At 40.5% G+C, this 27532-nt stretch overlaps 1 protein-coding gene across 1 annotated transcript in view; it reads left to right on the top strand.

The window, feature by feature from the left end:
- Positions 1-27532, top strand: part of LOC120518304 (formin-like) — a 509433-nt gene that overhangs the window by 228589 nt on the left and 253312 nt on the right. Inside the window, exon 7 of the mRNA XM_039741029.1 lies at positions 16767-16828. Coding sequence (XP_039596963.1) covers positions 16767-16828 — 62 coding nt within the window. The remainder of the gene's footprint in view (positions 1-16766; positions 16829-27532) is intronic.

Raw genomic sequence — 27532 nt, 5'->3', positions numbered from 1 at the left:
GTTCTGCTAATCCACACATTTGCAAAACAAAAGCAGGCTATTAGCACAGTGATAAGGAACTACAGCTTCTTGGTGTATGTCAGGAAAATTTAAGGAGGTCAGGGACAATGGTAAAAACGTGACCTTCAGGGATTCTAGTGTTAAATAATGAAAGAAAAAAAAAAAAACTGCTAAAGAATCGAAGACCCGCAACCAAGACAGCTTGCAAAAGAGAATACTCCCGATAGGCATATGCTTCTTACATAAATAAAAATAATCCATTCGTACAAATTACATCATTTGTTTTATTGGATTAATAATTTGTCAGAATGGATTTGCCTGGCACCTATAGGGCTCTGTACTAGATCAATTTCACTTAAATTGCATTTTATAGAGGAACAACAGTTTTTGCTATGTCCGCTCCGTATGCTGTGACACATTCATCTCGATCTCAGTTTTGTTACCTTCAGCAATTTCAACAACGTTCAGTTACATTTGTCTTACAATTACAATACAATCCCTCTTAACTGGCCTCGCATTAACCGGCCAACAGATTAACCGGCCTGTTAAAATAAAATAAAAAAAAATTGTTTAATCCTAAATTCTTCTTTATATTATATGTATGCACGTCCTTTCCTGGAAGGTGAGAGGGCTCCTACGCTCACAGTGATTTCCGTTTACATATTCCTTTATGAATTTTCTACAGTACCTTCTTTTTTCTACCTGGCGGCTCCCCTGCTTCTCCCATCGGGCTTTGCAACAGGGGAGTCGCCCTACCTGCAGGTGCAGCTGCCTTCCACACTGGTCTGATAGCCCTCTGATCCCTGGCTACGTCGGGCTCCATCCAGACCGAGACTTGGGTTCTTTCCCCAGCGGCCAGGGCGCTCACGCTGGGGCTAAAGCAGGCCAAAGCCTCCATGACTGCTGCTGCCTTTCAACAGCCAGTCTTCTTCAATACCGGTCACTTCACCTCCATGATCGCTCAGCTGGAGCGACCGCTTTCTTCAGCACCACCGAGTGTCCGCCAAACACTCATCTCCAGGGGTTCACCTGCCAACTGCCTGCATTTGCTCCCTCGAATCTGCTCTCTCTTGCTTGCTCGTTCGCTTTCCTGCACCGGCTTTCCTCTGTCTGCTTCCTTCTCAATTAACCTCCCATTCTTTCCTGTTCTTCCCCTATCCGCCTAGCACAAGGACGTGGATCAGATGTGGCAATTAGCATTTCCCAGGAACAATTACGGATGCGGACGACTCCTCACCTGTGCACTTAAGCTAGGACTACACGCATCACGGATTCCCCAGGAACCGATCGGCCACACATACTCGCTAAGCCATAAGTGCGGCGATTTTTAATTTAAAAGTGTCATTTTTGACTTGAGCTGTGGACCCGCTACACCACACTGTCCAGTCGCTGTACGAGAAAAAAACCTGTGTGTGAAGTCATGGATGAAGCCTTGTGCATATAGTTTCTTCAGGAACGTCGAAGAGGTACAGTACATACCTTAGAAATATTTTTCTACATGAAATAGGTGTGCATCAGATTAATACTAGAATTACCAAAGATTACGAGAAAACTTGTAAATCCGGCCCACCTTAAATCCACTCGCATGTCTCCATTCAGCGTCTTTTGTCTTGTAAATGTGTCGATAATCCCAAACAGTCTGCTATACCATCCCCCCACCGCTGGAGAAACTGCAAAAACGTCTCCCAAATTAGGCCTTGTTTATCAGTGAGTCATGTACCTAGGCTAAAAAAATTTATTGTTATTCGGAACACATGCATTTCACATGTGTTCCGTGTCCACAATGATCTGTGTAAGTATAGGATGACAGAAATGTTGAACACATACCTAAAAGACAAACTTTTTCCATGTTTTTGTACTAACGACAAAATGTAGACATGAAGTGTATAATGTGTGAAGACTGAAGTTCAAATATCAAATAAGCACTTTCACAAAAGATACAAGTAAAATAGAACAAATGTGCTTTTTTTCCAAGACTATAACCGAAGAAAAAGAAATCAGGTTAGTGTTGCTTGTTGCCCTGAATTTTTGGGTAGTATACTGGTTAGAGCTGCTGACTCCAATTAAAAAGGTTCTGAGTTTGAGTCTTAACGTCTCCCAAAATAAACGTTTCGAGTAGCGAGCTGTTCTTAATATTACTATTATACAATAAAAGCATACATTTGATTTGAGTCTGTAACAGACGGTGTAAATGTATGGTACTTGTAAAGGTTAGCGTTTTTTTTTTTTTAAATTCAGTTTTATTTCCTTAGCCGCGTTCATGCTCACTCTGATCTGACAAGGCTGTTTTCAAATAAAGACGTGCTATAACAGCGGTGAACTCAGATCGGAGAAAGAGAACAGAAGCCATCCCCGCCAGAAACGTCCACTCACATATAAGAACACACAGCTGCACCTGGTGTAAAGGCGAAAGATGGCAACGTTTGGATACAGGACAAAGTCCGGCGTCATCCTTCCAATCACCTGTCCTTGAAAGAAACAGCACGGCTTGTCCAGGTTTTTATAGTTTGTATGTTTGCTGCCCAGAATTGAAAGTTAGGTAGAGCCATGCCACCTTCTGCCTTAGGTCGTTGTAGGGTCGCTCTTTGGATACGTGGATGTTTTGAGTTCCAAATAAGTGAGGTTAAGGTTGAATCTAATTTCTTAAAAAACGATTTATTGATGTATATTGGAATGTTTTGAAATAAAAAGAGAAGCTTCTGAAGGTTATTTATCTTATCAATGTTAATCCTGTTTTTCTTTAAGAATTTGGTAAATACTGTAGTTGATTTCGTGCAAGACAAGGAGGCAAAATGGGAATACGGGATGTGGGGTAAATTGGGGGTTTGTGGGAAAAAGAAAGTAAAAAATAAAGGAAGAACGTTTGGATCCTAAAGGTGTCTAATGAGTTTTCCTTTGGATACAATATTTTGGCGATGAGGATGGAATAATTCACATTAGCACTTCCAAGCTCATTCCTGACTGTCTTAGAGAGCCTCCTGTGCCCTAGCAAAGATGGATTGAGTCATTGAAACATCTGTATATTTGGTGGTTCTTGATGTTCAGGAAATGGCAGATGCCAGAAAGAGAGTTTGGGAGTATAGGGCCAAAGTGTCTTCTCCACATTGCAATTGGAGGCTCCTATGTATTGCAGCAGCAAAGGCAATGTTAGTGGCATACTTCAGCTCTGGTCACAGTGTCCTTATGCATCGTTTTCATTTTAGTCAAAGAGTTTATCAGCCGGGTGAGTCGATTACTCAGTACTTTTCTGCTTTACACAAACTTGTGCGGCATTGTAAATTTGGCACCCTGCAAAACAAATCGATCTGCAACCAAATCATAGAGAAAACCAGCTGCCACCACATGCTGTAACCAACATGGGGCTCCATTGCCCAACATATGCAGCAAGCAGAAATGGGCACCAGCAGCACACACAAGACTTTATTTATTATGATGTGGGACACATTTTCCCTTCATTCCCCACCATCAATGCACAGTACAGAACACAATGAAGCAAAGTCCAACACAATAAAACATAGTGCACTTTGCCTTTTTTCTGGCACTCTGTCACTCTCTTCTGCCCGCTCCTTCCTCACGCTTCATCCTCTTCCTCCTAACTGTGGCTCTCTCTCTAAATAGAGTGAGACAACTCCTTTTATGGAGCACCTAGACGTGCTTCAGGTGTCCCGTGATCTCCTTCCAGGCATACTTTCATGTGTGGCATCAGTCTTATAGAAAAGGGTTCAGCAGTTTCCCATGGCCCCAGCCCCTAGCAAGGTTCAGCTTCCATGCTGCAAACCACCGTAGCAGCTTGGAGGACTGCCCTGTGTCATCCCGGAGGAGGTACTCTTTCCCCTGGTCCTTCCCTTAAGATGTCTCTTTATAGTCCCAGCCATCCATTACACTGTGTGCAAGGCTGCTGCTTGAATCTGATGACCTCACATTAAAGGAAACCTCACTACCTTACAAGAGGAAAACAAACAGAGAATGCTGTTTTGGATGGACAAAAGTTACAGCTGCGACTACATCGCAACGCTACTCAAACTGTGGGTCAAATCAGCATAATATGAGGACAGCCATTTACAAAACTTTATTCTAGCAATGCTTTCTGAATAAAAATTACGTTATGGAAGGCAGTCTGTTTTTCTGTAGGTTATTTTGGAACGTTCTACGTCAATATTTTTGTATTTTTTTGTTGGTGTTATGTCTGTAAAGCATGAAGAACTTATGACTTGTGCAGTGCACTTTAAAAGACGTAAGGGGAAAAATAATCTTTCAAAGTAAATGCGGCTCTTCACAAAAGCATTCACTGTGAGTAAAAAGTAATTGCTAATGTGTGTTAAATGCAGTAATTAATCAAATATGCCTTTATTATGTTTGCTAGAGCTCACCCTCTCAATTGACAGCTTAGGTCTCAAGGCTTAGTTTATGTTTTGTGCAGTGCCACTGAAATCAGTAAGTAAATACATGAAAAAATCAACAACAACAACAAAAAAATCATATTTTGTGGCACACAGGTGATAGACAACAGAGCATGCAGGATTTGACTTTGACTGACAGGAACACAGTTGTGAGGGCAGTGGACAACAGCAGTTGGCAAGAAATGACATATGAAATTAAACTTAACTAATTGTCCTTTTCCTATATTACAGCTAAAGTAAGTAACTGATATTATGATTCATTACCTCAGGAATTGGGAGCATCTCAGTGGCACAGTCGTAGTACTTCTGACTTGCCACAAGGAGATTGGTGTTAAAGGCCCAGGGACTCCCTCTCTGGGCTTTCCATGTTCTCTCCATGTACAAGTGGGTTTCCTCCAGGCGATTCAGCTTCACACTCCAAAGACATGAAGATTATATAGACTGGCATTGTTAAATTGTCCCTAGGCGTGTATTTTTGTGTGGCCTGACCAGGGATTGTTGCTGCCTTGTGTCCCAACACTGCTGGAAGATGTATGGACAAAATACAGTGTGTGTCAAGTCAGCAGTCGGCTAAAGTGCATGCAGACTGTATGCAAAACTGTATGTTGGCAAAGGCAAGTAAAATGCGCATTGCCCAAAAGAATTGTATTTAGAAAGGTAATGTTATAATAATAACATTCATAATAATAATATAAGGCAAATCAGAAATATACCAGTTACAGTGCCTTCATAGTGTTTAGGACAGAGATATTTTTTCTTGATTTACCCCACTGCACCTTTGTTTAAAATTACAAATCAAACAATTTAGACAGGATTAAAGTGCACATTGCAGATTTTCATTTACTGGTATTTGCATACACATTTCAGGGCAGCATAATGTTTGGGACAACTGGCATCACTGGTGTTTGTGATTCCTATTTCATAGCTTCATAGGAGACCTAGAATTGCTTGTACCCTTTGGAGGTTGCAGTTGCCATTGTTTATCTTGAGGTCAAGTACTATGCCAATGATAATTAAAAGCCATTATGAGGCTGAAAAACAAGAATAAAAGTCATTTGAGACATCAGTAAACCCTTAGAATGACCTAAATCAATGCTCTAGAAAATCATTAAGAAGAAAGAAGGACCTTCATTCCTCTCCTCTCTAGAGCAGGGGTGCCTAATGTGTTGATCGCGATCGACCGGTAAATTGCAAAGGTAGTGCAGGTAGATCACGTTGCATTCAAAAAAAAATTTTTTTTAAACGTTAGTTTATCATATATCCTCCCTATGCCATTTGCCACTTTATTGACATACAGGCCAGTCTGAGATCTCTCTTCTTCTCACACACTGGTCATTCCGCACGCACAATCAAACGAGCAAGCTACTGCAAAACTCCGGATGTGATCTAGTTAGCCTTCCAGTTTATATCGACTAAAGAAGGGATTAAAAAAAAAAATTGTTTAGCGAGGGTATGGGCTGGATGTGGAATTGGAAGAGGATTTTTTTTCGGTCAAAGTGCGTTTGTCTGACATCCGAGGTTCAATCCCCGATGAGGGGTGCAGTGGAGTGTGTACGCGTGATGAGCCCAAAATGGGATGAAACACGTGTCACGTACTCTTTGCATTATTTGACAGTTAACTATGTAACATTCTATGATCTGCTTCTTGCAACTGAGAGGGCACCCGTGGCGCATGTCTGCCGACTTGCAGACCAACCACATGCGTTACCTGGTAGGTAACCACCCATACAATCAGATTGTGATTCAGACTTCAAATTATATATATATATATATATATATATATATATATATATATATATAATTTTATAATGTAGGTAGATCATTTCAACCTGGTCATTTTAAAAGTAAAAGTGTGGGCACCCCTGCTCTAGAGCATATCTCCACCTCTCCAAGGTCTCCTTAACCTACTCCCTACTCTCGCTACAGCTCACAATGTCATCAGCAAACATCATAGTCCAAGGGGACTCCTGTGTAATCTCATCCTTCAACCTGTCCATCTCCATTGCAAATAAGGAAGGGCTCAGAGCCAGTCCATGATGTAATCTCACCTACTCATTGAATGCATCCGTCACTCCTACCGCAGACCTCATCACTATCACACTTCCCTCGTACATATCCCGTACCATTCTTACATACTTCTCTGTCACTACAATGCCATATCTCCTCTCGAGGCACACTATCATATGCTTGAGGTCCACAAAGACGCAATGCAACTCCTTCTGGCCTTCTCTATACTTCTCCATCAACACTCTCAGAGCAAACATCGTTCTTCTATGGTGCACTTTCTTGGCATGAAACCTTACTGCTGCTCACTAATCATCACCTCACTTCTTAACCTAGCTTCCACTACTCTTTCCCATAACTTCATGCTGTGGCTTATCACTTTTATCTTCCTGTAGTTACTACAGTCCTGCACATCACCCTTATTCTTAATTATCAGCACCAGTACACTTCTTCTCCACTCCTCAGGCATCCTCTCACATTCCAAGATTCCATTAAACAATCTGGTTAAAAACTCCACTGCCATCTCTCCTAAACACCTCCATGCTTCCACAGGTATGTCATCTGGACCAACGACTTTTCCATTCTTCATCCTCTTCATAGCTGTCCTCACTTCCTCCTTGCTAATCCGTTGCACTTCCTGATTCACTATCTCCACATCGTCCAACCTCTTCTCTCTCTCGGTCTCTTCATTCATAAGCCTTTCAAAGTACTCTTTCCATCTGCTCAACACACCCTCTTCACTTGTGAGTACGTTTCCATTGTTATCCTTTATTACCCTAACCTACTGCACATCTTTCCCAGCTCGGTCCCTCTGTCTAGCCAATCGGTACAGGTCCATTTCTCCCTCCTTAGTGTCCAGCCTCTCATACAGCTCATCATACGCCTTTTCTTTAGCCTTCACCACCTCTCTCTTCACCTTGCACCTTATCTCCTTGTACTCTTGTCTACTTTCTGCATCTCTCAGACTATCCCACTCCTTCTTTGTCATCCTCTTCCTCTGTATAATCTCCTGTACTTCCTCATTCCACCACCAGGTTTCCTTTTCCTCCTTCCTCTTTCCAGATGTCGCACCATGCACCCTTCTTGCTGTCACCCTTACTACATCTGCTGTAGTTTCCCAGCTGTCTGGTAACTCTTCACTGCCACCCAGTGCCTGTCTCAACTTCTCCCTAAACTCAACCTGCAGTCTTCAATCTCCATCAGATTGACTCTTCTGCATAGGATGTAATCTACCTGTGTGCATCTTCCTCCACTCTTGTACGTCACCCTGTTCCTTCTTAAAATACGTATTCACCACAGCCATGTCCATCCTTTTGGCAAAATTCACTATCCTCTGACCATCTTCATTCCTCTCCTTGACACCATACCTACCCATCACCTCCTCGTCTCCACTGTTCCCTTCACCAACATGTCCATTGAAATCTGCTCCAATCACCACTTTCTGTCCCTTGGGTACACTGTTCATCATGTCATCCAACTCACTCCAAAAATCTTCTTTCTTATCCATTGCACACTCAACTTGTAGGACATATGCACTAACAACATTCATCATCACACCTACGATTTCCAGCTTCAAAATCATTACTCTGTCTGACTCTCTTTTTACATCCAAAACACTCTTGACATACTGTTCCTTCAGAATAACCCCTACTCCATTTCTCCTCCTATCCACACCATGATAGAACAATTTGAATCCACCTCCGATCCACCTGGCCTTACTCAGCCTTCCTTCTCTCCATCATATTTGCTAACTCTCTCCCCTTACCAGTCATACTGCCAACATTCAAAATTCCTACCCTCAGTTCCACTCTCTTTAACTACCTCCTCTCCTCCTGCCTCCAGACATTTCTCCCCCCTCTTCTTCTCCTTCTTCCAACAGTAGCCTGATTTCCTCCAGCACCCTGTTGACTCACAGTACTGGTGGCGGTCGCTGTTAACCTGGGGCTCGACCGATCCGGTATGGAAATTTGTATTGTTGTCCACATTGTGGCAGATGCCTGGGGCGATGACCTGGCTGGGCCCCCTTGAAGGACCGGAAGAGGGCGTATGCCCACCTCAGACCACGTGGGGGCGACCACCCTGGTTGCTATGGTGACCTTCGAGCTTTAAAGCTCAACCCTGTAGGGGCCCATGGTCACCGCCAGGGGGTACCCCGGTGCCTGGTGAGCCCTGGACCTCAGCATTTCTGCCACACCAGGAAGTGCTGGGGGGAAGAAAAGCAGGGACACCCGGAGTGCTTCCGGGGATGCAACCGGCACTTCCGCCACACTGGGGCGTGTCGGTGGGTGGTTGCCGGAACACACCTAGAGCACATCCGGGTTCTTATAAAAGGGGCAAGAGTCAGGAGTGGAGTAGGACAGAGCTCTGGAGGAGAGAAGGAGGCGGCCTGAAGAGAAAGGTATTGTATGGTGTTGGCCAGGACTTAGGAAGACTTTTGGGGATTGCGGCACTTTTGTAAATATGGCACTGATGAATAAACATGTGTGGGGTGATTTGCACCTGTCTGTGTCTGGGTCAAGTTCCACAGCATATTAATTTGATAAAATTTTACACCGGATGCCCTTTCTGACGTAACCCTCCCCATTTATCCGGGCTTGGGACCGGCACGAAGAAACACACTGGTTTCTGCATCCCCTCTGGCTGGGTTACATGCAGTGATGATAGGAACATCTGCCCCAGAATGATGTGGGAATTTGAGAGGAATAAAGATGTCTGTTTTACTCATAATTGACTGTACAAGGTAATCAGTCAGAAATGTGAATAGACTATTATTCACTTTGGAATTGATGTGATAAACATCTCTGTAAAGTAACACTAAGAAGTAATATAATGTGCAGAAAATGAGTGCAGAAAAAAACGATCAACTCATGTGAGTTTTAGCCTTTGATTAACATTTATTTTGGAGTCCATTGGATTTATATTCAAAGTGCAACATGCGACTTGACAGCTTGATGTAAGTGTTTAACCTGGAAATAGTGTTGCATGACACCTGCTGAGTAAGATATAGTTTTGGGGAGACTAAATAAAAGTATTCATAAAATTAAATCAAAAGTTTGTTTTTTGTTTTTATTTTTTATACCAGCTGTACATAAAATGGTAGATTCTATTCTTTATAATGGTATTAATATAAATATGTCAGCTTTCTTTTCCAAAACCACAAACACCAACACATTTAGCATGTTCCCTTAAATTTTTCTGGGTTAGCACACAGCAGGCAGCTAATAGAGAGACTTTTCCAGCCCTTCCATCAGCTTATATATTTGATAGTGCTTTTTTTTTTTTAATCTATTTTTTTATTAGAGAAAGATCCTGCCTGACACTTTGACGGGCTTACATTCTATTCACTGTAGCAGGAGGGGTAAAATTTAAAGAGTAGGTTCACTTTTTCACATTAGTCAGTGTTGAATCCTTGTACAGTTTTTATATTGGTTAGTTTGTTGTTTAATAATTTGTTTAAAATATTTACATTCAGCATGATAGAATATATAGATATAACATTATTTGTCCCCTGGGGGAAATTCAGCCTTTTACAAAAGCTCTTTAAATAAATAGATAAGTAAGTAAATAAATAAATAAGTAAATAAATAAACAAATATACACACATTTTAGTCTGAGCACACATTGTAATGATGATAAAGCTAGAAAATTCAAAACATAGGAAAGATTTCTAACTTGGCTGTCAAAGTTCTAGTGAGGCATTATGCAGACATATTGCTGTTGGTGTGAAAGAGCCCCAGTAGCATTTCTTGACACACTTCTGATGAATAATCGTTGTTGGTAAGTACTCAGTGTGAGTGTATCAGAGAGAGAATGTGCAGCATTGTTTTTAATGGCAGTTTTGTTTTAATTCCCTCCTTGGCTACTACCTCCAAGGGGTCCAGAGTGTGTCCCATTACAGAGCCTACCCTTTTTTTAATTAGCTTATTGATTCTGTGGGCATCTCTTGAAATGATGTTACCAGCCCATCACACCACAGTGGCTATCACAGAGGTGTAGAAGATGTAAAGGATGTCTCTTTCCACATTAAAGGGTTCCAGTCTCCTTGGGAAGAAGAGCCTGCTCTTCCCTTTCTTATATATTTCCTCTCTGTTATGACACCAGTCCAACCTGTCATTAATGTTGACCCCCAAGTACTTATAGGTTAGGGTTGGCCAAGTCAGAATTGTTTTCTTCTTTTTTTGTAATTATTGTTTGTGTTTGAGGGTTGCTGTTTGTTACAATAACGCTTCTGTAAGTAGCTAAATTTCCCCTTGGGACAAATAAAGTTCTATCCATCTATCTATGATTATGCAGTTTTTAAAGCAAATTCTGTAATTAGCTTTGGCACAATAAAGCTATAATAAAAAATGTCTTATTTACTTTAAATATTTTGTTTTTAACAAAATATTTCTCTAATGTCGATTCCTGTTCCAGTACTGTAAAACCATTTTATTATTACTGAGCATACCTCAACTTAAGAGCTCAGAATACTATATAGTAATTAGGAATCAGTATGAAATGCAACATAGACAAAAAGAGCAAGTAATATATACAGTATATATAAATGTATGTATATCCCACATATTTATAATTATTATAAATATATATACACACATATACACATACCATCCATCCATCCATCTGTGTGTGTATATAAAAGTCATTGTTAAAGTGAATGAAAGTGAACTTTGCTTAAATAATTCTTTGCTTATATATTTTAAAGGGGCTTTGAATTTTATATGATTTTTCAGCCATAAAGCAATAAATACTGACACCTTTCTTTTATGGCTTATTTTTTGCTGTTTTGCCTGGAACTTCACGCCAACCATGAGAAAAGTCTAAAGGTGAAGGAAAGGGTGTTGATTCCTATGAATTTATGCAGTCTACATTTTAATATGTGCGCCTGCCAGCTTAAGTGCATGAAGCTGATCTGTTTTCTGTCGTCAGTGACGGTTAATATATCCTAATGGCAGCAACACGGCACTAATGATCCTTCTGTATATAAATCTGCATTGCTGGGGCAGACATGGGAGAGCCACATAAAAACAATTGCCTTCATTTCCCGAATTCAAGTGTAAACCTGGCTGTGGTTGAGCTGTCCGCTCTCGCTCTTTTCTTTCTTTCTTACTGCTGGAGGACCCCCAATAAAATTACCAGCTTTGCACAGCATGTGCTAACTTCCTTTGACTTTAAGGGAGGTGTAGCTGAAATGCCCAATCTAATCTGACAATGTAGGAAAGCCACTTAATAAGAACTTCTAAAGCATGCGCCCCCTTTCTGCCATGGTTGTTGGCAAATTAAAAGAACATCTAACGTGTAATAGAATTATAATCACTCAAGAGTCTGATGTCTGTGGAGGATCTGGTTTGTTTCTACCAAATGAGGATAGGCCAGCATTATGGCCACCAAGAGCTGTGCGGTTCCTTTGGTTTTGATGTGTTGAGTGAAAAGTAAATGGATTTGGATGGAGAACCCTGCTTCTGTTGGCTTTGATCTCCTTGCCTGTCTCTTTTCTCTCTGCCAGGCACACAAACTTCCTATCACTGATTATTGTACACACATTGTGCCTGGTTAAGACTGAGACAGTCCCTGCAGTCTCCTTACTGTGACGTGGTAATGTTTGCTGAACCTCATTTTGTATTATTCTTTCAATTTATTTACTTTGCTTATGTTCCATTTTAAATCTCACACCTGGTTGTTGTCTCTGTTCATTTTCATGTTGATCCTATGTCAGTGTGGGTTTTAATTTAGGTTTTCTTCCCGCTTTCCCAAGATGTGCTTTTTAGGTTAATCGGTGACTCTGCATTCATGTAGGTGTGTCCTGCGATGGACTGATGCCCTGATTTGTGCTTGATGCCGCCAGGATAGGGGGTAATCCCATATGACCGTGAATTGGATTAAGCAGATTTAGACTAGCCAGTCCACCACTATGCCACTCCAGAATTTTAATGCCATTTCACCAACATATTCTTATGAACTGAGAAGCATACAGCCGGTTATATGAGTATTTTAACTCCATAGGTAACGAAATTGTTAAAGGGTTCCAGTCGAAAATTTTCATTTGAAGCTAGGGTTTCTGGCACTTTGGTTGGAATCTGTAAAAGGAAGGATAATTTCAGGTGTTACAAAATGCCAACAAGTATGTAAAAGACCTGGAAGGTTCCCAATCTTCCCATCAACTCTCCCCAGGATGTTTAGGTTTGGAAAAAGAGATTAAATGGGGACTTTGATTGAACTTTCAGTTTAATTAATAATGGTTATGATGCTTTCCCTTGTTTGCTGGGTAACTTAGTTTCTGAATTTGATTTTCTGCATTTTTGAATGAGCTCTATATTAAAGTGTTACAATAACACTTTACTCTCAGCCACTGCTTGGTTTTAAAGCCTGTCTTTTTAATTCGTATTCTGCTATCAATTATATATTTGGTCATCCAGTCCCTGGATTAGTTACCTTGTTCTCTTCGTGGAAGATATTGTCACGATCAGGGCTTAATTTTAGGGTCTAATGGCCTTTTTCTATAGTAGACAGCATTTCTTGTAACCGTTGTTAGCGTCACGTCCTGCATTTCTATGTACATGGTCTCCAGAGTCTTGACCTCAAGTTCATTAGCATGGCGGGATGATAGGTCAGTGGTTGCACCAAGCTTTATCTGATCTGAGGATAAATTCTTTAAACTCCAAAGGAATTATCTCTTTTTTATTTTTATTCGTGTCTGGTTGTCAACTTCTTGCCTGAATTTTGAATGACATCAAAATTGTTGCTCTAGGACAGTTTAAAAAGCATGCTGAATCCCCTGTTTGAATGAAAAAATACCTTTTCTTTCTCATTCCTAAAAGTGCAACCAAAATTCTCAGAACTTACATGTAAAAATTTTGTAATTGCTAAAGTAAGCGAATTTTGTAAATCTAATTTAAAAAAATGTGAAATCTTGTGCCTTAAACAAACTATCCTTCTGTTTTGATAGCAAAGGCTAGGTTTAAAGCTGGTCATTTAAGACTGAATGTATGTCCTTGACCAAAAGAAAAACAACTATACCAAAGTGTCTTAAACTTGGCCTGTCCTTTCATTTACATTAAGGGAATTCTTTACTTCCTTATCTGTCTTATATGTTTTAGCCTTAACCCTTTGAAAAGTTTAATACTGTCATTCCCAAGAATTTCCCTATGTAAAAATAGTAATCCTCCACTGCTATTTTAAATAAGATGTGGCTGTGGATAATTGTTTTCACTTGAGGTTCAGTACAGAGAGGGTATCAATTGTAAATTTAGCAGAAATGCACCTGGAACTATTAGATGAAAACACTACATGCAGTATAGCTATCAGTCCATCCATTATCCAACCCGTTATATCCTAACTACAGGGTCACAGGGGTCTGCTGGAGCCAGTCCAAGCCAACACAGGGTGCTAGGCAGGAAACAAACCCCGGGCAGGGCACCAGCCCACCGCAGGGCACACACACACACCAAGCACACACTAGGGACAATTTAGGATTGTCAATGCACCTAACCTGCATGTCTTTGGACTATGGGAGGAAACCCATGCAGACACGGAGAGAACATGCAAACTCCACGCAGGAAGGACCTGGGAAACGAACCCGGGTCTCCTAACTGTGAGGCAGCAGCGGTACCGACTGCACGCTACTCACTGCACCACTGTGCCACCCCAGTATAGCTATAATAAAGCAAGTACTGTCAGAATTGTTTCCATAGATGCCATTTTGATGAAAAAATGCTGAAATTTTAATGCACATACCCATGAATTTGTAATGCTTTCGTTTACTACGCCCCATCCATGTTGACTATGAAATGTGGAATGATTAAGGCCGACAGTAATTTACATTAAACAACAAAGGAAACTGTTTTTCTTGCATGAACTTTAGACGTCAGAGTGAAGGGTCAGCCATTGTATAGCGCCCCGGAGCAATTTTCTGGTTAAGGTCCTTGCTCAAGACCCGAGCACAATAGGATCCCTTCTGGTAGTATTGAGATTTGAACTGACAACCTTCCATATACCAGCGCAGACCCTTAGGTACAGGGCCATGAGTAAATTAATGATTGCACATTAAAACTATGACATTAAACCTAGATCAAACAGTTAATTTAATTACTGATTTTATGAGGTACCAAAGAGTAGCCCTACAGAGAAATGTTTTGAAATGGAATCAGGGTTAAGATATTTAAGACTGTAAGTGGCCATGTCTACCAGCAACCAATAAAAACTAGCCCCTCGACTGCTAATCGTTCCTCATGGGGGGCACACATTCATGCCAAAATTCAAAACCTCAACACTGCAGTATACCTGTGAAAGCTGCCTGGGAAGACAAAATGGTGCGTTTTACAAGAATGCTGCCTCCACTGACCATTTTATGATTTTTTTTTTTCTCGGACAGAGTGTAGAATTTTTTTTTAACCTTTCTTCCTTGTTACTGTAATATGTCATTGAGCTCATGCAACTCCTTACACATATACCTTGTGAAAATGCACAGAGCAGGAGTTCTGTTGTCAACCCTTTAAACCCTCTCTTTCCCCTCTTCAGATCATTATAAAGTCCTGTGGTGGTTCCTGTTGAATAGGTCAAAAGTTAAGCAGTTACAGGCTCTTTGCGGTGACCCGTGCCTGCACGGTTTGATCTGTCATAAGGGGGCAGTCACTGAAATAGCTATTGCCAGCTATGCGTAGCCGTGAGTCTCCTCTTTCTTTTAAAGGCTGCCCACGTACTGGACTCAGACGTATCTTCAAGCACGCAGAGGTGTCCACACTGTGAATTAATTTTTGGATCAAGCAAAGAGAACTGAGACAGTGCAATAATGAGGCATGTTGGAACAATTTTAATTAAACTTAATTTTTACGGCCAGTGTCTTTGCAAAAGCAGTCAAAAGGAAACAGAGCAGTGGGCAAGGAGTTGCATACCACATGTCACCAATCAAAATAATAGGGTCTTTTATAGATTTTAAGAAGTTCAATAACAATATTTCGCCTATTATATTTTTCCTAATACAAGAAGTTTTATTGCATGTAGCATTCATTTTTATTGTGCTTTCTAGATTTAGGCTTTCACAAAATATTTTACATGTCAGTTTGCTAAAATGTAATTTATATGGTACATTTTTAGTAATATAAAATACTTCATTAAGGAATATTCTGTTTTTTACTAGCAACTCTTGGACCACAAGTCTTCAAAGAAAGGTGGTGCATGCGACACTCACGAAAGACACAGATCAGATCACTCAGATCACTCTGGTGAGGCTGCTGCAATGTCTTTCACTGTCATCTAGTGTCACCATGGTTGCCTGCTCAATAAAGTAACATGATTGAAGATGCCCGCATGTCCAACTCTTTGGTCATGTATTGGCCTGTGCAATGTGTCTCACTGTCATGCTTCTGCATTGCTGCTTGCTGTGAGACACGCATCCTCATTCCTCATTGAGAAGGACCCAAAGCCAAATTTCATCACCTGAGGTATCCCGCATGCCCAGTTCATGTTTCATCTTATTATTCGTATCACATAAGAAGCTGTCGATTGAGACTAAGATCAAGGCTGAAGACCCAGGAGTTTACGAATTTTTGCCTAACACACTGACAACACTTGTCATGACACCTTTCATATTTACATTCTCATAAAGGAGGTCTTATTAATGTTTATTTGGTGTAACGCCTTTTTATAGTTTACAAAAAAGTATATGTACTATCTGTCAGTCAGTTTTGATTTTATATAGAATCTTTTATTATTTAAACTATTAAAAATTCAGTATTGATTTTCTGTAGAGCCTTTTATCATTAACAAAATTAAAATGTTTTCCTTAGCAAGTGTTTGCATTTGTAATGCATTTCACAAACTGGTTTTCTTAAATAGAGATCATTAAATGCTGGCATTTATCATTTGCAGTTTTCCCAAATGCATTTCATAGTCATCAGCACTTTTCATACTTTACCAAGTCACTGAATGATTTACATATCAGTCATTTGTTGTGTCATTTGTTGTCTAAAAATCCTTTCCTAGCTTGTGCTGTCACAAAATGTTTTGTTTAAAACCAAATTAGAAAATTAGTTGGAAGTCCATAGTTGTCTATTATGGGTACTGTTTTCTTTAATGTTTAATTACTTTGGTAGCAATAAAAAGGGTTTTTGCCTGTTTTTTATTTTTTTACAGACACTATCACAATAGCTATGTATTTCAAAACATAGTTGATAAAACTATTTCGCTGCACTGGTATGCAAAAATATTAATAAAAATTTTTAAAATGTGTTTGTTCTGTTGCTCTGTATTTCTGTGTTTATCTGTGTATATGCAAAGGTTTGTTGTATAAAGCTTTAAAATTAAAATCTATTCACAGATCGCTCATGTGTTAGAAACTCGTTAGTCATGCACATTTTTTTTTTACAGCTGTGCTGAATGTAGACAACTCGTTTGTGGATTTGGAAACCATTGAGGCTTTGTATGAAAATGTAAGTATCTTAAAGGCAGTTCTGCACCTGAGTGCTAGAGAGTGGTGGTGTTAATTCCATCTGCTCGGCATTTTTTAATTTTTTTTCTATGATCCTCTATGCTAAATACTGGTTACATAATAAGGAGGGCCAGCCAGGCACTTGGAACCACGACCTTCTGCTGCTGACATTCACATTACCTGACTGTTTTGGCAATGCCAGCGTCTTCTTTGAAAACTGCTATTGTAATGAAAAGTTTTTTTAAGAAAGCCCATGTGACTTATTACTGAATACCTCCTTATAGCTCATTACTCCAGTTATTGCCATAGTGACACTATGTTGGACTGCTTGTAACCTGTTAAGCTACTTAATAATAATCATACTAATAATTGTTTACATTTATATAGTGCTTTTCTCACTAATCAAACCGCTTTACTTAGAGGGTGGGGAGCTACTTCACCCACCACTAATGTGTGGTAGCATCCACCTGGGTGATGTGAAGGCAGCTATTTATGTGCCATTACGCTCACCACACATTATCTGTTAGGTGATGAAGGGGTAAGAGAGAGCCAATTAGAAACATGGGATGATTAGAGTTAGAGCGTAAGCACTGGGGCATTGGGATCTACTTTCAGACCATCGGGTAAGTGCCTCCTGTTCATATATATTTGTATTATTTGCAGTTTGTATTTTAAACTTTGACTAAAGGATGCAATATTAAGTAAAAATTAATGGATTGATGTTGTTTGTTTTGTGAACAACTGTTTATTTAGCTTTCTCATTTTCACTTCTAAACTGTTTTGACACCTTGTTTTTGGTTTGTTTCTATATGTTTGGTGTATTTTTGAACGAGTCTCTTAATTAGTAAACTTTAAAACGGCTTTTGTTTGGGTCAATGTACACACTTCTCACTATGGTGTTGTTTTACACACCTGAAAGAAAGAGACAATATATGTGAAAACATCATCGCAATAATGCAATATTATTTGAAAACGAACAACGTCAGATCAGGTATGAAATTATGCTGGCGCTATTACTTAGAGTCAGATCAGGAGGGGCAGGGTTGGGTGGGGGGTACAGCGTGATCGTGATTGAGAGAATAAAACTGAAAAAGCTAACTTTTACAAGTACAAAAAATTTATACCCAATGTCCCATATATTTGTCTCTTTCTTTTTTCTCTGTGCTGCACTGACATAATGCACCAGAAGGCATGACCTTATTCAGTGTTGCAGGAACACGCAGTTGGCTGGTTACTGTATGCTATAACAAGCTTGACCTGGCAGTGATCAACGCACATGCACTGTGCAAGGCATGCATGGGGGCCACTGAGAAAAGGAGAGTGTTCATGACGCACTTTGCAGAGGAACTTCGTCGTTGCCTCTTACTAGACAAGGCGATGGAAAAAGAAAAGGAGGATACAACATCAACAAGCTTCTGTTCCAAGACAGCCGCTTTCCCCAGGAAAGTAAACTGAGAAACTGAGTCAGTGTCAGGTGCCCTTTCAATGTAACAGGAACCACATCATAGACATGTACACACGTCGTAAATGTAGGAAGGATGGTCCTTGCATGTGTGTGAACCGTGAGCATTTGAATTTGATGATTACATATGGCACTGAACTGACATCTCTGTACTATTCGTTCTTCTGCATGTCCTGGAGTTCAAAAGAAACAGCATACAGCAACGTGGAGACTGGCAAGATCGGGGGAAAAAAAACACGTGGTCACTGATTACAACCGCAAGATGTTATGCAAATGAATATGACTAATATGAATAATGTTACATCTGTGCCACAATGTTTTCCGAAATGTACTATACAGGTCATAAAACGAATAATTCCAAATATCATATATACCTATGCCTCTGATATTTTTTTTTTTACATCATAGACCATAAGGCGCATACTAATTCAGTGACAGCAGAAACACTCAATAAAACTGAATAAAAAAAAGAGATACGAATAAGGCAAATTCACCAGTATTTGTGTGTCAGCTTTTATCCCTCGAGATCAGAGAATGTCCAGTTCCATTGTCTCAGAACACCACTCACATCTACAGTTATTCCCAGTTTCAAATAAAACTTAACAGCATCAGATCCCTAGGGCAGTAGTATGTATCATGATCGTGAATCAGAGGATAAAAGTAAAAAAAAAAAGGGTAACTTTTACAAGTCCTATAAATGTTGTGAGCGCTGAAGTCGTAAACAACGGCAAAACTTAAACCCAATTAAAGTAAAAATAATTTCTTTATTCTTAATTCTTGGTGAGTAGAAAAAATGTGAGACTGCCTCTTTCCAACTCAGTCGACTGATTTGGGTTTTAGCAGAATATCTAAAGTAAACCCGTTCTCTCTTTTATATCCTAGAAAAGGAAAAAAACCCCTAGCAGTTCATTCTGAGGTTATACATAGCTTAAGGTTAAATCTTAATTTATGACATACTGGAATGTCCTAAAACATGAAACAAACAGCCATTTGCATTCCCAAGGAATACACCCTTCTAATTATACACACTTAGAATCAATTTAAATATTCTTATAGTCCATTAAGATCTTACATTCTTCACTGGGTCCTCTGATAGTATCAGAGGTCAGCCTTTCCTATAAATGATAAAAGTTAGTCCCTTAATGCTGTGCACACAGCCCAACTCCTTTTCTGCATAAATGAGGAATAAATCATATAGCTCTCTGCAGCATGATCAACTCAAAACATAGTCCTTGATATCTGTGAGTTAAATAATAATGTTTTCTCTTCCTCAGTTCCCCCCTTTGCACATAAAATGTGCACATTAATAATAAGACTTCTGCATCATCAGAGTTCAGGAAAGGGTTGGCAAATGGAAGAAAAGGTTTGTACTGGGAGTCAGGGTCAGCACTGAGGAGATAAACCTTAGTAATGGAAGCGTTAATAAACCTTTGTAGAAGGGCTCAGATGCACGGGGTTAGACAGCAACCCAAGAACATGAAAACTGCCAGAGAAATAAGGATAGTTATGAGAATAATTTTCAAGAACTCGAACCAATCTTTGGAAGAGTTAAAAAAAGAGTCAGGTGTTCCTGGGTGTTCTGCTAATTAGATAAATAGGGAGGTAAGGCCAGCTAAAGCACGGGTAGATTATTGGGAAGGGATACAACTAGGAGATTGGGTTTAGCAGTGGCACATGCATAACAAGAATCTGTTCTTAATTGTGTAACAGTAACCTTCAACCACTTATATCACAGATTATCCCCTAAGACAAAGGGAATAATCCCTTGACAGAGTCTCAGCATAGAAAGTCCAAAAATAGCAACAGCTTAATGATTCAGTCCACTTTTTACAGTGAGAGATGTGCATTCAAGAAAAGAGTCCTTCGTCCATCACGGCATGTGGGGTGCAGATAGCAGCACCTGGAATGGTTCCCCTCCAGCTAGGTTGATGCCAATGTTTCCTTCGGTGTCTCTGACCAGTATCTAGGTTCCAAGGGGAATCTGGAACTTCATCAGTAGGGGACTGGTCTGCCAAGCCTTGTTAACTTGTTTGTGGACTTCCTTCAGGGAAGCTCGGAGACCTGCAAGACTAGAGAGAAGATCATTGTCTACAGTATGCAGAGTAACATTTCCAATAACCATGCCAACAGGCATGGGGCATCCAGTTACAATTTTAAATGGTGACAGTCCCAACTGCCGATGTGTCCTTCCTCTCAACCCCATCAAGGCCAGGGATAGAGCATCTGGCCAGGTTAAGTTTGTCTGCTCACAGATTTTTCCAATTTTGATTTTAGGGTACCATTGCACCTTTCTACAATACCTCCACTTTGAGGATGGTATTTGCAGTAATGATGCACATTTATCTGGAGCCAAGTAGTCAGCTCATTTATTACAGAATTCACAAAGTGGGTTCCGTTATCGGTATGCAGTTTCTGTGATATTCCCCATCTTGGAATGATTTCTTTTATTAAAGCTTTAGCCACAGTTTTTGCATCTGCATGCTTAGAGAGAAAACTTACACCCATCGGAGAACACATGACAATTACCAAGCAATAACGGTAGCCTTTAGACGGTGTTAACTCAATGAAATCCATTTGGAGGTGTTCAAAGGGACCCATTGGGTTAGGAGTGACGGGGGGCTTACCTGAGTACCTTTACCTACATTAAACCTTTGGCATAGTGCGCGTCAGCAGAATTGTTCAGCATATGTAGAGAACCTGTGGTTTCCCAATGTCGCTCGACTTCCTGAGTCATAGTGTCTTTTCCTGCATGATCCAGGCCGTGTGAGAATTTGCCATTCCTGGAAAAGAAGCCTTTGGGAGGAAAGGTTTGTTAGTTTGCTTATGGGTCCAGACCCCAGCAGAGAGGGATCCTTCTTGGGACCACTTTATCCTTTCTCGGTCAGTGGTAGCGCTCTGTAAAGAAATAATTTGATTATCAGAGTCTTTGTCATCTTCTGTTGGAATAAAGACTGGTGTGTTATTACAGGCGGCCTGTTTAGCAAATGGTCAGCCAGTTCATTTCCTTGGCTGACTGGGTTTTGTTTCCCAGTAATGGGCTTGCCATTTAAGTATTCCCAGTTTTGATGGTTCTGTTATAGCTTTAAGAAGGGATTCCACTAATTTCTGGTGTTGTATGGGCTTACCAGTACTGGTTTTGAATCCCCTTAATTTCCATAATGCCCCATGATCATGGAAGTCTCCAAAGGCAGATCTGGAATCTGTGTAAATGGTTATGACCTTCCTTTCAGACAACTGGCAAGCTCGAGTGAGAGCTATTAGCTCAGCTGCTTGTGCACTTAAACTAGAAGAAATTCGGTTTGCTTCAAGTAAGTGGTCTTCCTTGACCACTGCATAACTGGTGGAGAGTGTTCTGTCGTCCAATCCCAAGGAACAGCCATCCTCATAAAGAATTTCTCCTGTTTCTAGTAGAGTTTCCTGGAGGTCCGGACTAGGTTTCAGGACCTTTGTTATCTCATCCTGGCAGTTATTTGGTTCCCCCTCTCCCTCAGTGGGAAGTAAGGTAGCTGGATTTAGAGTTGAGCATCTTGCAATAGTGACATTTGACAGGGTACAGAGCACATTTTAATAGTGTATTGCCTTTACAGTAGTGAGGTAGTTCACCATGTTTCCCTCTGTAAGGCACTACGCAAACCTGCAAACCTTTTCCTACATTAAATCTTCGCCATAATGTAGACCTCTTACAGAACTGATCAGCAAAGTTAGAAAAACCCTGGCGTGACAGTATTGTTGCACCTGTGCCATCATTGTGTCTTCTGGAAGGGTGGGCCAAACCATGCAGCCTTTGCAATTCCTAGAAAGAAAGCTTTTGGGAAAAAGGCTGTTTAGTTAATGGATGGATCTAAATTCCTTTCAGAGCTTTATCTGATCCCTGTTTCTGCAACGTCTTTATCTCCTTTTCCGTTGCTACAGTTCGTAGAGATAATACTGCATCCTTGTGTGACTCTTGTTCCTCCTTCTGTAATAGAAATAAAGAAGTTAGTGGTGAAGTAGGATCCTGGGCTTTCTTTGCCCACTTCTGCTTGCATTTCCCTCACTTACTGGATTCGTCTTCCCAGTGTGAGCTTGACACTTCACTATCGCAAGCGCACCTGTCAAATGAGATGTTTTTTGTCTGTACTAAGATGGAATGTACAGCATGTGGTACCTTAACAGTTAATAAACTCATGAGAACAACATCTGAGCATGCTAATATGGCCTCTGTTATTGCAGCAGCTGCTTTTAAACAGGCCGGGATTGTAGCGGCCACTGGATCCAGTTTTATTTATTTATTTTTTTAAGTAATATGTGACCGGTCATTGTCTATTTCCTTGTTGTTGAGTTAATACTGCAGTCATACACCCCCCTTTCTCGTCCACAAACAGAGTGAAAGGACGAGACTACCGTAGTCCAGAACTCTTAACGCAGGCGCAGACATCAAAATTTAGTTTATATCAGTTAAAGCCTTCTCAGCCTGCTCCGTCCATGAAATTTTATCAGTCAAAACCAAATTAGAAGAGGTCGCTAATTCTTGGAGTGGCTGTGCTTTTCGGCAAAAAAAAATAATCTTTTTTTAACCCATTGCCGGCCATATCAATATCATAACATTCCAAGAACAGACATAACTTGCCGTCTTGCAGACTGTGCACATTCCCCTGAAGTCAAATCATGACTCAGGTATTTCATTTTTCTTTCAACCCGTTGCAACTTTTTCCGAACACTTTGTGCCCGATTTCCGCTAGAAAGACCAACAAAGCCTTTGTGTCTTCTTCGCATTATTCCTGAGCCTCAGAACATAAAAGCAACTCATCTACATATTACACCAGGACACCACCCCCCTTTGGCCAATAACCTTTCAACTTTTTATCTTTTCTAGTTCTTGTCCATACACACACGAACACGCGCACACACACACGCACACACACACTCACCTTCACGCACACAGAGCCTCTGTATATCCCTGCGGCATCACAGCTCAGGTCCAATGCTTCCCTTTAAAAGTGAATGCGAACCAGAACTGAGACTCAGGGTGTACAGTAATTGAAAAGAAAGCATTCACAAGATCAGTAACAGAAAACCACATAGCAGTGGCCGGGACAGTACAGAGAATAGTGGAAGGTTTTGAGACTATAGGAGTCCTAGGGTGTATAGCAGCATTGACTCCAGGAGGTCCTGAATGAATCGTCATGAATCATATGCTTTCTAACTGGAAGAATAGGAAAGTATTGGATCGGAATAATAGCAACCCCGCTTAACTAAATCAGCATAAACAATTGTAATACCGGTCTCAGCCTCAAACGAAATAAGATATTGTGCACAATGTAAACGGAAGGATGACTTTGGGGAAAATGACCAAGGGTTCAGCATGAGCTATTCAGACAAAATATTATTTCCCTTGTACCCAGAGAGATGAGTGGAGCAAATCTAATTAAAAAATTTTAAGGGTAAACAGCATGGGTTTAGGTGGAGAAGTGAAAGATAAATGACAGAACGGATTGGGTTACAGGTACAACTAGTTCTACTGCTATTTTCTTAACAGATCTATCTGGGTAAACTTAATGTTAGGTCCCACATACTCCCAATCCTCCCCTTTTGGACATGCTATTACCAATTGTCTCACATTATGCCACTGAAAACGAGAGGATTTAGCAATGAGGATATGTGGTAAAACCACTCCAGAAGAAAAGCAATTGTTGTAAAAAGAGAAATACTGCTCCAGCCAGTTTTGCTGAGATATAACAGTTCGTTAGGCAAATAGTCTTTTTCTGAAAACAGCAGCTGAAAAGTCCAAGTCAAACTTCATCATAATACAGTCCAAAAATCATGCAATACAGTAAAATGATTTTGAATACTGTAATCCAAGAGGAACCCAGGACAGCAGAGATTTTTGCTGTTTTGAGTCAAACATGAACAATCAAGGCAGCATACAAGCATGTAATGGTGGTGGTCAGTGCAAGGGCGGTGTGCTGTTCTGATGCAACCTTCACTCTCTTATTTGTAACTGAAATGCAAAGGCACAGGCGACCATCAAGTCTTGTCAAAGTTCACTGGGCATTAGGGCTGATATATTTTGCTTTTATTTGTGCTCGTAACTGTCCACTGAACACTGAACTGGCCACTATCAACCCGCTGTCGTCCCAGAGTCTCTGTCCATTGCACTCTCACATCATTTCAGCCTGAAATGAGCTTTCCTTCTAAGGACCTGAATCCATTCTGCAGTATTTGGCTTATATATGTCATCTAATTGTTTCTTCATTGTCATGAACTGGTTCAGCAATTCCTGCACCACCTCTTTTAATTCTTGCAGGTCCCAGTTTCTTTGCACCATGAAGGTGGGACAGTTTTAATCTGAGTCAGGCTGTTGTACATTATATTGCGGAAAGGGCACTTGTATTAATGGTGCTTGAAATTCCATCCTTTCATATTCATGTTTTTGACCCTGAGGGTCAGAATCGGGATTATTAGGTATCCCTTTCCCGCTCTTCATCCTCTCTGGCTGAAACTGTTCATTTTTTAAAAATCATCGGGACCATCTTCTTCCTCTCCCTCATTAATTCCTCAAGCTGCCCAAGGGGTGGTGATGGACTATTGTCCTCAAAGGAGTGGACACGCATGCTGACGCTAAATCAAGGTATAATCTCTTCTTCTTTTTATTTATATTATATTTACTTATTCTTCCTTCTTTCATCCGGACTTTTGGGACAGTTCTTGCATTATCAAGGACAACTTTTCTCTTTCTACAATAAGTTTAATTTGGCTTTGCAGTCCCTCATTGCACTTCTGCATCGCTTTCAGGGCTCTATCTTTAATTATCAATTCCCATCTATTAAAACATTTCCATTTTCTCGACTAGAGCACCCTCGTGCTTTTCTATATACAATCTACCTAACTTCCTGTAGTTCACTCATATCACCAGAGCCTTCTACTGGCCATCTGCCCCTGCTCTGTTCATTCCACCGTTTACAATTTTATTATTTTTTTTTTTAATCTAACCCTGTTTTCTGTTCTATGTAGTGTCTTGGACGGCCGCTTTTTTTTTTTCCTTGGTACGTTTTCCGAAAACAATAATCCGAACAGAGGCTCCTCATTCACACCCTGTTTTTTCAATGTCTTTCTTTATCGAATTCCCGACCGGGAGGTACTTTCCCTTTTTATTAAATTTCCACCTCTCCTTCTAATTATAAGTCTATTTAAGACTCCGTCTCATTCCAAGAGGCTCTAATCGTTACGTCCCAGTACCTCTCCGGACGGTAAGGCAGTTGTACTCAGCGGTCACCGATCTTATTCCTGTCTGCAATTTGCACCTTCACTCGGGTTCTCCGACAGGAGGAAACTGTTCGGTGCCAAATAAACAGTGGAAGTAACACCCGAGGAAGACAGGAATAGTCAATCAATTAGTCTTTATTCAGTCACAGATGAGTACGTTGATTCATGCTTTCTGTTTCCCAAAGGAGTTTTAACCGGTTTGCTATTAGTTTTCCCCATGGTCAGTGAGTTTTCCGCACTCTTTTTGCTAAACCAGCCTCAATTGTCACTTCACTCCAGGTCCCTCCTGTTCCCCGGTCCACCGGGACGATCAACCTGATTAGCGGACTGACAGTTTCACCCGAAGGCCGCTGGTTACCGCTGTTTAGGTGATCATTTCCCTGAGTGACCCGTTGAGTTCAGAATATAACCAGACCGTTAGAGCAAAGAGTCCCGCCCTCCCGCAACAGTGCTTTTTCCCGATCACTAAATGTTCAGTTATTTATCTATTCTTCCCACTCCCTTCCTTTATTTTACTTTTAAGCCTCTAAGAGACTTCTTCTTCATTTCCTAGGGAGTGTACTAACTCATGTCCTTAACATTCATAATCTTTACACTGTTTTATTTCCGAGAGCTTATCTATACATTCCGGTCCACTCACTGCCTGGTTTCTTTTCCCCGGTCGGACTCCCTCGGTCTACTCACCAAGAATTTTTTCCTCCCGCCTGGAAGTTCCCAGTTTACTCGACATTCAGGAAGAATCAGAGGAGGTCAAGGATTCCCATGCAGGAGTCGCCCGAGGCAGGCCAGTCCTAACTTTTTCCGGATCTGGTCCTCCCGACCCGGCCGGTGTCGGTCCTTTTACCGGTCCTCTGGACGATCCTGCTCAAGGAGTCGCTTGCGCCGTCTCTGCCCCACGTTGGGCGCCAAAAACTGTGAGCTGAAGTCGAAACAACGGAAGAACTTAAACCCAATTAAAGTAAAAATAATTTCTTTATTCTTAATTCTTGGTGAGTAGAAAAAATGTGAGACTGCCTCTTTCCAACTCAGTCGACTGATTTGGGTTTTAGCAGAATATCTAAAGTAAACCCGTTCTCTCTTTTATATCCTAGAAAAGGAAAAAAAACCCTAGCAGTTCATTCTGAGGTTATACATAGCTTAAGGTTAAATCTTAATTTATGACATATTGGAATGTCCTAAAACATGAAACAAACAGCCATTTGCATTCCTAAGGAATACACCCTTCTAATTATACACACTTAGAATCAATTTAAATATTCGTATAGTCCATTAAGATCTTACATTCTTCACTGGGTCCTCTGATAGTATCAGAGGTCAGCCTTTCCTATAAATGATAAAAGTTAGTCCCTTAATGCTGTGCACACAGCCCAACTCCTTTCTGCATAAATGAGGAATAAATCATATAGCTCTCTGCAGCATGATCAACTCAAAACATAGTCCTTGATATCTGTGAGTTAAATAATAATGTTTTCTCTTCCTCAATGTACACCGTGTGTTACAGACACAAACCAAGTGTATGTGTGTACTGTATAATATTAACAATAAGAGCAGCTCACTACTGAAAACAGCGAATATAGGAGGCAGTCGGGATCGAACCGGGGACTCTTGATTACAAGTCAGCAAATCTTACTGCTACACCACGGAAGCTGTTGTCTTTTCCTTGAACGTTTTGTGAAAGTGTTTATTTAATCTTTGGACTTCAGGCTTCATACATTATATAGTTTATTCCAACATTTTGTGATATACTACTAAAAAATGAAATATGTTTCTGTTTTAAAAATGTATTTATACAGCTTATTGTAGAAACGGAACATACATGAAATGCATGTGTTCCAAATAATGATGTATTATTTCCACTGTAAAACTCCAGAACTTCACTCCCAGATAATCAAGGCATGAGCTGGGAGAACTTTGTGCATATTCTAAGGCAGTGGGGGATGAAATAGCAGGCTGCTTGCTGATTGTCTTTATCAGCACATTTACAGGACAAAAGACGCT

Source organism: Polypterus senegalus, chromosome 18 (assembly GCF_016835505.1).
Source record: "Polypterus senegalus isolate Bchr_013 chromosome 18, ASM1683550v1, whole genome shotgun sequence".
NCBI lineage: Eukaryota > Metazoa > Chordata > Cladistia > Polypteriformes > Polypteridae > Polypterus > Polypterus senegalus.
Note: the sequence above shows the minus strand (reverse complement) of the source record. Positions and strands in the feature narration are given on the sequence as shown.